The 10,897-nt window shown below is 39.5% G+C and overlaps 1 protein-coding gene across 1 annotated transcript in view; it reads right to left on the reverse strand.

Annotated features, from left to right (window-relative positions):
- The window catches only part of pde4ba (phosphodiesterase 4B, cAMP-specific a), a 110,653-nt gene extending 100,010 nt beyond the window's left edge, over positions 1–10,643 (reverse strand). The window contains 1 exon segment of the mRNA XM_054602092.1: positions 10,576–10,643. Coding sequence (XP_054458067.1) covers positions 10,576–10,628 — 53 coding nt within the window. The 5' untranslated portion in view covers positions 10,629–10,643.
- Positions 10,644–10,897: the final 254 nt, after the last annotated feature.

A 10,897-nucleotide genomic window follows, 5' to 3' on the forward strand; every position in this document is an offset into this window, starting at 1 on the left:
ACAGATGGACATACTGTACATGCATCAAGTCACAGACTCTGCTGCTAAAATGTATACACACATTCCTACACTCACTCTGTACTGGTGTACGCACAAACCCTGATGGAACGAGAATGACAATAACATTCACAACAAGGATTAAAAAAAAGGAACTAAATGATGACGGCGACAACAACGATGAATATTAAAATGTGACAATGTGTGAATGTGTTCCAAAAATCTTGTTTATCAGATAGCAGCACAGATTTATTGTACCAGAAGATTGTTAGTCAGACTGGGCATCTTGCAGCCAGACAGTCAACAGACACCGATTCCCTGTTGGTTTGGTGAACTTTGTGGAAATGAATCCCTCTTAAGGTCCCATTGTTAACAGTGTTATGGGTAATTTTACAAGTAATCAAATCAGAAGATTGTACTCATCATTTCGGTATGCTTTTGAGTTTTGAATTGTTAAAACGAAGTGTTCCCAAGCGCCTATTATGCAGACTAAAAAAGTAACCACTCAGGGATCAACAACTTAAAATGTAAGATTTCAGCCTCAATTAAGGGTAGACAAATATTACAAACATCTCTCAGTATAACACAATTCAATTCAACAGCATCACAAGCTACAGCCTCCAAAAAGTAAAATGTTTAGTGAACAACTCTCTGAAACCACAAAAGATATAGCCTTTGTGTAAGTAGGATTTATTGCAGGGATGTTGCATTGGACTGCATCAGTTCTAGCTAAGTGTCTGTAGAGGTCAGGTTATGCAAAACTAGATGACATGTTTTCTGACCACGTCAGAAGTCTTTATACTTGATTTGAATGGCCACATTGACAGCAGAAACAGGAGAGATGTATCATATTCCTTCAATATGGGGACAAGTATAGTAAACATTTGCATACAGTCACTCACGGACGTCAATTATAGAGTTGTTCACATCAAAGGTGATAGAGATAGTTGAGCTCTTCTACCATCCAACAAGCAGTTCTGAAGAAGCATACCGTTGAATTGATAAACTGTAAACTAAAGTGTTTTTATTTCTGTTTATCCCAATTCATCTTTTATTAATTTGTTCTAATGCATATCAATTGTCTCTATATTTGAAAGGTGCTCTACAACTAACATTGCCTTGCCTTGTATTAATATCTCTGGCTTTATTTGTAAAATGTTTGGCATTATTAATTTAAATTGGAAATATTTCCATATAATAGTTAAGCTTCTCAGAGCTTAAAAACAGATGTACTGTGTGTGCCAGGATGAAAGTCAAAGATCACAAAATGTAAAAACACATTTGATGTACTAGCTAAATGTAGTTGGTGTAAAGTTGTCTTCTGATGAAAGAAAATCTGTTTCACCAGGTTGAAGGTGACAACGATGAACTGTGCATACATTTGGTTCATAAAAAAAAAACAGCGAAATGTTCTTTCATTGTTAATTCATCCGAAACAACTTCTAAATAACTTCAGCAACAATAACTTCAGTTTTCCGAATAAGCTAGCCTGTGTTCATTTGATAAGATAAAGCACAATGCAGCTCAATCCCGCTTCTGCATCGCTGCACATTGTTGCAAGCAGAAAAAAGGAAGCTGCCACGGTTTCTTTCAGTCAGTGTGACAGACAGCAATCAAGTGGAGAATAATTGCTACTTCTTTCTCAGAGCAGACCGAACAGGAAAAGGCAGAGAGGGAATGTACCGTTTGCTTTCGGCTTACTGCAGCTCATACAAATGGTGCTTTAGAGCTCTTATTAATGAATGTTTGTGCTGTTCTGAATGGGCTCAAATGAATATACAGCTGCTACCTAACACGCACACACACACACACACACACACACACACACACACACACACACACACACACACACACACACACACACACACACACACACACACACACACACAAGGTACAAACACACACAGTCAAGAGTAATAGGTTAATGACACAGCTGTAGTCCCTTGTAAAAGGATGAAGGTATGCAAGCAGACCAATAACTATATGCATGTCACAAACTTAGACATACTTTCTCACTCACAGTAATATGTTAATGACAAAATTAACAGTTGTAGCATGTATGAAGAGATACATGGTCCTTCCACATTGCACATAACCCCATCCAATACCTCTGATCTGAAATGGCTCCTAATGGTTCTCAATTATAGCTTTAATTACAAGTGCCACAAAAGTAAGAAAAACAACTGATCCTGCAGAAATCAGAGGTTGAATTCCCAGCTCCATCAACCGTTTTCCAATGCAGCATTGATTTGAGCTTGATTATAAAACATACAAATGTTGGGAAATGTCAGTTGTTAATTATTTGTTTGAACTAGAGTCCATCTCGTGAATGGATCACACCAGTCGTAACGTCATATCAAGGGAAGGAAAGGGGCCCCCTGCCCCTCTTCCGACCACCCTTCTTTCTGCCCCCGTTACTCAGACCACACACATTTTCGAACACGGCCTTCATTGGTATCCAAACTGCAGATGTGTAAAGTTATGTGACTGCATCTTGCATGGTTGTGTCAAAATCGCTGTTACAGAATCTCCCCACAGACAGACAGACATAAACAGCTGACAAAGTATTCAATACCGCTTCTCAGGTTTCTACAGTAGGTGTTTCCAGGACCACATTTTGCCATGATGACATATAACACAGACCCACAAGGTGAAAACAATGCCAGCGTTTCTGACGCAGCTAGTAATAAAAAAGACATGGCTTCTGCAGCATCCCAAATTTTTATTACAAATTATTATCGAGGCCGGATGGGAAAAGAGTTGGGGGTGGGGTGGTAGAAAGAGGATGACATATAATTAAGACAAATGGGTTTTCAAATGTTTCCTGAATGCTAGTGCTAAAATCCACATGTTGTCGAGAGACCCAGGAACAAGTACCTGCTGTTTTAGTTATGTTTTTTTGTGATTTGACAATGTGTAAAAACTTAAATGAGCGTTAATGGGAAAGTGAAATTGAGTTGGAAAAAAGGAATGAAAGTCTATCTGTGCACCGCAGGAACCTTAAAGCTCGATTACATGATATTCAACATTATGATTAATTATTAATCAAATAACTTCCTGTAGTGTGAAAAAACTTACGAATACTGCTGATTCCACTGAAAATTGATCCCAAACTCTGCAGAATAGTATCTTTTCATTATATTTTCCTGTTGCCTACTTAAAACTGCAATAATAAACATATCTTTATAAACAATGAATCAAATGACTCCCTGTAATGTTAAAGGTTGCTACAATATTGCTGATCCCACAGAGAATTCTCTCCAGTGTGTTTTTCAATGTGTCAAATATAGTGAGACAGCAACCGTTTTCAATAGACAAAGAAAAAAGGGGTTCAATTTGCTCAAGCATCCTAAAAAGATGATGGTCTTTCTCTCATGAAACACAGACATTGTAGTAGCTGAAAGCTGACAGTTAACTGTCTAACATCCTATTTCTTCTTTAGGTTTTACAAGTGAACAAATTGAATAATACAGAATTTTTTGTCTTCACTATGATTTGTACTGGTCACTTTGATGTAAAAAGGATTACATTGCTGCTTTGGTAGACCATCTAGAGCAAAGTGAAGAAGGAGCAATAGTGGCAAGCAATACACCTCATCAGCTAAATTCAAAGTGACAGCAGTGTGAGTATGGTACAGTATGTTCTTTACAGTAGCTCAAAGCAACCACCAAGACATCCCAGGGGAACAAGGGCTTACCTTACTCAGCCCTTTGCAACTGTATTCATGCTAACTTAAAGACTGCTTGTGCTAATCAAGTAGTCGTGTTGCTTAATGTCAAATTCCTGAATACCCAATGTTGCATTATTAAGAGTGGATGTAGATGTAATCCTACAGCCACTCTGAAAAAAACCCCAATTTAATAAGGTAGTTATTTTATCTGTTTATGCACTATGAAAATATAAAAAATGCATGAAACATGTCAAACTTCACCCATGCGTCGCTACAAGTTTCCATCCCTTGAATCCCAATCCTGGCCAAGTTAATCACATATAGACATGTTAACAAGCGCAGAGGCAAGCGCACACACACACACAACCATGAGCCATCCTCCTCCACCCATCCGTAATAGTTAACTTTCTGCTCGGCTGGTTCTGTACAGGGAGATTGGAGAGAGAGATGGAGGGTGCTGAAGCGAGTCATGCACTGTGAGAGAACGAGGAGGAGGAGGTAGCCTGGTTTCAGACCTCTGAATCACCCAATTTATCAGTGACTCAAAAAGGAATGATGTTGCTCTTGTGAATGGCTGTTTCGAGCCAATTAGAACCCTTTGTGGGCGGGACAAATGCGAGTGACGTTACAAGGCAGTTCCAGATCCAGACAGACATGGACCTACACTGACTTCAAATTGGTCAGTGACCAAGTAAATCACTAAATTCTGAGGACTTCTGGGTCTCTGTACTACGTTCAACTGCATGTTAGAATATGCTGGCTACGCTGGCTTTTACTATTTGCGATTATCTAACATGATACCATTACAATGTCACCGAATGGTATCATTTCTTTTTAGTTGTATGGATTTTTGGATTTTTTTATTAAGAAAATAAAATAAATAAATATAATCCAAAGTAAACTCTTACTTGGTTCTATAAGGTTCTACTTGTGAGACAATCAGCACTTTGAATGCACACAAGAGGACCAATCAGGTTCAGCTTTTTGCCATTTTGCTCAGCTCAGTGACAGCAGCAAAGGTTTGTTCATGTCTCAACCCACCCGTTTTCTACTGACTAAATTTAAAGTTACTGTGAGGAACTTTTAACTGGTTATGAAACATAATCTATTAATAGTGATGCCTCTATATTACCTGACATAAGTAAGCGAGACCATCAGCAAGAAGATTGTCTGTTGCTATGTAGTTAATCATAATTCTCGTCATCGGTACCGGGTCGGGATCTATCCAAAATAAGACGAAATTATTGCAGGTTCACCAGAAAGTCCTGTAGCTCAGACTCCACTGGGGCCTCAGGCAGTGACCAGCCGACCGCCAACAGACCCCAGCCGAGGAGCAGAGCAGAGCTTCCCTACTCTGTCGGCACCCTCAGGGAGCTTAAACCCACACCATGGGGCCGTGTTGCTGGGCCCACTGGAGAGAAGGGAGGCACGGGAGAACCAGAACCAGGACTGAACAGGGCAGACGGCTGCAGTAAAATTAGAGTTTTCTAAAGGGACTGTGGTGCTCGGAAATATTTCTGTCCACAGGGGCAGACAAAATCAACACAAAATCAAAGTTCCTTGTAGGAGCTTTAATTTCCTGTCTCTTGAAAACAGAAACACATTAACTGGTATCTATACATCAAACCGGCTCAGTATTTATCTTGAGTTAATTAAACACAGCTGCTCCTTAGTTTCTGTCATAACGAAATGCCCTTAGGTATCTGAAAAAAGGAGTCAGACACAGTGGTCACCATTTCCAGAACTTGAAGAACACTTTACTTAAATTGCAAAAAATAACAACATAGTAGAGTAGAAAGAGATGAGGGTACTCTTAGTATTTATACAGAGAAAGGAGCTACATGTATAACTTGATGTCAGAACATATTTCGGTTTTATGGTGGATGTTTAAACCATTTCCACTGTAATGACATTATCTCTCTTTTTGGTTTTCCTGTCTATATCTTCCTCAAGTGAGCAGTTGGCAAAAAGACACTGGCTTCAGCAGAAACAATAATGGCGTCAAGCCTTCCCTGACGTCCATATAAAGATGATTTGGGGGCGCGTCACAGAGGCGAGTAAAGAAAGAAACAAATCAATAGCAGCCGGAGTGCTGGACAGAATAGTGTGGTGAGATGGATATTTAGGTTGACATTAAAGCTACAGAACCCTCTGTGTACAGCAACCTCTGTTTGTTGTTTGCTGGGGCTGACGCCTCTGTGGTAAATGAGGTCTGTTTATTTGTCTCCCTCTTTCTATATATATACACAACATGTGCATTTCCTTCCTTCCACCTCTTATCTGTCCCTCTAGCCTTCTCTGGTATCTCTCACATCTGAGGGACGTCAACACACAGGAGGACATAATCCAAGTGAGCACACGTTTCCATTGTAGCTGTAGACAGAAATAACTGCCTTAAATGTTTTACATTTCACAGATATGTAGGTGTGACTGTCTTTAGTTAGGTGTCAGGTAATGTTTAGCAATGACATGCACTATATATAAATGTATTTCATTTTATTCAAAACATTTTTGCTGAGGAAAGAGGGATTTTTCCTGTCTTCTTCCCCCATTTCCCCTGCCTTTCCCATCTTCTTATTCCCATGGCAGTTTCCCTCTAATCTCTCCCTCTCCTAAATGTGCTTATTGTGCTCGTGGAAAACAAAGTGGTCATAGGCCTCAGCCGGCCATAAAAGATTTAACATCATGTGGTGCTTTTGGTGTGTAAAAGGGAAGAAAGCCACAGAAAGAAAAGGAGAGGGATGCCTACAAAGAAACAAAGTCAAACATGGAAAAACACAAAGTCATCGAAAGAAAGAAGCAGACAGATATAGTGAAACTTAGGAAAGACACACGGACACAGACAAAGAGAGCATAAAAGAGACATACTGTATATACGGACAACTAAAAGATAAGGCACTAGTCAAACAGCTCAAACAGAAGGATCGTTGTCTGAGTGCCAGTAGGTCATGAGATCACCAGCCACTAGACCACAGCAGAGCCAAATAATGCTAGCAAGGGTAGAATTTATAATTGATCACACAAGAGTTTGGAAGACTTGCTGCTTATTCGAGATTGGCAACAGATTTTTATTGTGTGTGTTTTTGTGTGTGCGTGTATCTCACTTGTGAAGTAAGAATATATGAGGTTTGAGGGCAGATAATGAATCAGATAATACATCTGTGAAAGTTATTCGTATAGCTGTGATTAAACCCTAAATCAAAATCGGCTCGTAAACTCTTTTACAAGCCCAGACCAAGACAAATACAGGTTTGTGATTGTGTCATAAGAAAAAATAATCCCTCTAAACCAGTGGTTTAAAATCTGGGTAATGGGATTCAAAGGGTGGATTAACAAGATAAATCTAAGAGGGACATAATAGTATAGAGTTTTGAGACAACAAAAATAGTTCTGCTACATGTTCTTTCAAACCTTTCTCTGACTTTTCTTTAGTTGTTGCTTTTTTCTCGTGAAACACTGATCGTTTGAGGCCTCAACAAGTTATTTTAAAACAGAAATTCTAAAATCACTATTCAAACAAGTCCCTCTAATTCAAGACAAAATATGTAGCATGTCTATGTCGTCTAAAAAGACAAAAGAAGAGAAAGACATTTCTGTTGAAAAATAAATAGGTTTAATATGTGACGCTACAGATAAGGGTTGATAGGTTTAGGCATAAAAACAATTTTGTGTAGGGAAATATCATGGTGCGGGTCAAAATAAGTACTTTCCTAAGCCTGCAATGACACATTTTTTGTGACCACTTGGGGGAAGCAGGAACAAGTTAAGAACTCAACTTTGGCATCACTTTTTACATTGATAAGGCAACAATCAATATGGTAAACAGTTGCCTATTTGCACATGCAGCAGTTAAGGGGCTGTTTTTGGTCTCCACCAACTCCTGAAGGAACTTTTGTTATCTTTAGCTGCTAAATTTTCCACTATGTTCACCAGGCAGTTGCTGACTGTGTGTGTCTACTGTTTGGTGCTGAGCATGAAGTGTTGCTTCCGTTTTATTTTTGCTTATAACATTTGCCTGATGCGGTTGAAAACGAGGCTCAGAGCAGTGAGAGTGAACACGAACAGTAATGTTGTGAGTTGACAGCTAAAACAGTGAAACTAAAGCTGAAACTCACTAAAATGCTCTGTAAAGCAAAGGGCATTTACAGATTAAGGCAATGATTCCATGTAATATTCACGTTTGATTTACTGTTATAATGAAATATTGATTATAGTGGCTTTCAACACAACAGCTATTAAGTTATGTACTAATAATGCTGCAATCATATTAGTACTGCAATCTAAAAATTACAACTTTTTTTTGACAAAACTAATTGAGCCACATACATACTGCAATGTATAAAGACACTAACATCGGGTATTGCAACAATAAATTATATTAATTTACTTTCATTAAATATTTAAGTTGCCAAAGAGCTGTTTCTATGTCTCTGTTTGTTGGAGAAATCATAACGATAATCAGTGATAATTAATGCAGTGCTAAATGTTGGAGAATATTTAAAAACAGCATTACATAATAAAGTTTTCTTTTGTCAATTATCCAACAGTAAAAAGGCCTGGATGACACATATTAGTCTTTCATCCTCCTTTGTTAAAATAACTTTCCTTACATCTGGCACAGGTGGGGAGACAATTAGGCCAGAAAGAGTTTGTGACCAGTAATACCCTGAAGGATTTACAGGAATAGTGATTTTTTTCTGTTTTTAAGGCAAAAGGGATAATGATATTTTGAGGCACTGCACAGTGTATTTAATGTCATGAGATAAAGTGGAGTGCTGTGATTAATCTAGTAATCCTTACTTATTCCCTATACCTTTTATTAACTTTAACCTTTGTACTCTGACCCTTATATAAACAAGCATAACAAATACGTCTAAAACATCAGGTACTAGTTGGAAAGTGTCATTATCTCCCTAATGTTATCCTCGTTACCCTGATTGATTTTTTCCCTTTGGTCTCTTTCTCGCCGTGTCTGCTTTTTGTTCCCCCCCGTTTCCATTTTTAGCTTCTTACCCGTCACTCTCGAAGCATTACAGTGACTGAGCAGATAGATCTCAGTGTCTTGCTCGAGGAACGCTTTTTCTTCATTTTGGCTTTTAATGGGTTGGACTGGCAGTTAATGGTTATGATGGGTGTTATTGGTGTTGTCATGACCCCGGATCGAGCCCATTTATTGTGGACTAACAAGGCAAAGGATACTACCGACAATCTGAATGACTTCTAAATGAAGCCATTTGCCTTGTTGTTCCCCCTGCACCCACCCAACCCCCACAAATCTCTCTGTCTGCTCAGAAATAGTCTATACACTGAAAGAGAGAAGAGATAAACAGACATGAGCCCCCGTTCTGACTGCTGCTGTGTAGGGAGGAGAAGACGAACAGAAGACAGAATAAACATTACATTTACAAATGCAATATGTGCATCTAAAAACACACAAAATATGCATTCATACACACAAAAAGGAAAACACAGATATTATCTCCTTTCAATCATAGAAACAACACAGCATGTTTCAACACAACATACAAGGGCAGATTCGTATCTGGACTTTTTTCCTTTCCCCCCCCACAGAGACAGATTGTTTTTATCCAAACAAGCAGTGACAAGCCCGCTTTTTCATGATACCACAAATTTGTATATCTGTCAAGCTTTTAAGAGATGTGTAGTATGTGTTTATGGGTGTATGCGAATTTATTCTTTTGCAAACAAGGATTTTAACCTTCAAAAACCTCATGAAAAAGAGAAAACAAAGAATCTTTGACTGCTGCTGCCTAATTTGAACAAATGCACTGTAACTGCTGCTTTTTATGAGGGACAAAAGTCACCTTGAGCCTTTGTAGTCAAATCCCAGCAGCTCTTTTCCTCGCTTCTAATCCATACATTGCATAACATAGCAAGCCCTCCCATCACATCTACTGTAATGCCTAACTGCTGCAAAAATGAAGAGGTAGACTAGGGGAGAGGGTGGGGGATGGGGTGCAAAATGATGCAAATAATAAACACATGAATATATCATCATGATGCTGCAATTCCGTTAAACAAAAGAAGTCAGACTCACAGCTTTTGGGCTCCTTCTAGGAAATGTGCAAAGAGAATTAAAATCAATGTGAATGACACAACAAAATGTGAAATGAACCAGATTGCAAGTTGTGTGATGTTGTAATGCATTTGACATTTTGTGTTGAGCTTGTGTTGTGTTATGTAGACATCAACTTGTTCATTGGGGGTTGTGTGAACCCAAAAAAGGTTAAGAACCACCAAGTTGCATAACGCACCTACAGTAACACTCCCTCCACATCAATGCAGCCATCCAAAACGAGGACTGAACCGCGCACACACACACACACACACACACACAAACACACAAAATAAACCAAGGTACAGGGCAGGGATACACTTCATCAAAATGGAGGACAGGGGAGTCTGCTGAATGTGATTTCATTCCATTATGTAATCATCTAACCCAGTGACAAATGTTTGGCCTCTCTAAATCTCTTGTCAGAAACCAGTTTTCATTTTAGGAGAGATCAAGCGTTTTTTAACCATCTACTCATTTTCTTTACCTGTACTTTCTCACCTTCTGTGATACATTGTGTCTCCACACCCCCTCTTTCTCTTCCTGATTTGCTGTCTGGTTAACCTCTCTGCCTCTCATCTTACATGTCCATCTCTCAGCTAGCATCCCACCCACTGTTACTTGCCATCTTTCTTAATCTTCCCATCTCCCTCAGCAATTCAATCCCATTAAGTCCCTTCAGTTTCCTCTTCTCATCCATACCCTTCTCCTCTCCATCTCTTCTCTCCTTACACTAATCCTCTGTCACATCCCTCGACCCCTGTTTTCTCTCTCTTTTCTTTAGGTCTCGACCCTGTTTTCTCCTTCTTCCCCACCCCATCACAGGCCTTACCAGGTATGGGCTACAGTGAAGCGTCGCCTCTGTCGGATGCTCTTGTTGACCATCAGCTTTCGGAAAAGACGCGGGGAGCTTCTTGGCGACAGTTTTGGGGACGTGGCGCCCCTCTTCCCTCCCACCACACCTGGGATTTTGGGCGGCTCCAGCTCCAGGTGCATGTGCTCCTTGAATGTCCGGATGCATGAGTCCATGTCAACGCTCAGCTCGTTGGAAGACATCCCTGCACTCTCGTCTTTTTTTTTCGCCCTCAAAATTCTGCACCCTCTTTTTCTCCAAATTCAGTCACATCAGCTGGTCATGTACAGCAGGTTTTCCT

The sequence above is a fragment of the Anoplopoma fimbria genome, chromosome 8 (genome assembly GCF_027596085.1).
Source record: "Anoplopoma fimbria isolate UVic2021 breed Golden Eagle Sablefish chromosome 8, Afim_UVic_2022, whole genome shotgun sequence".
Lineage (NCBI taxonomy): Eukaryota > Metazoa > Chordata > Actinopteri > Perciformes > Anoplopomatidae > Anoplopoma > Anoplopoma fimbria.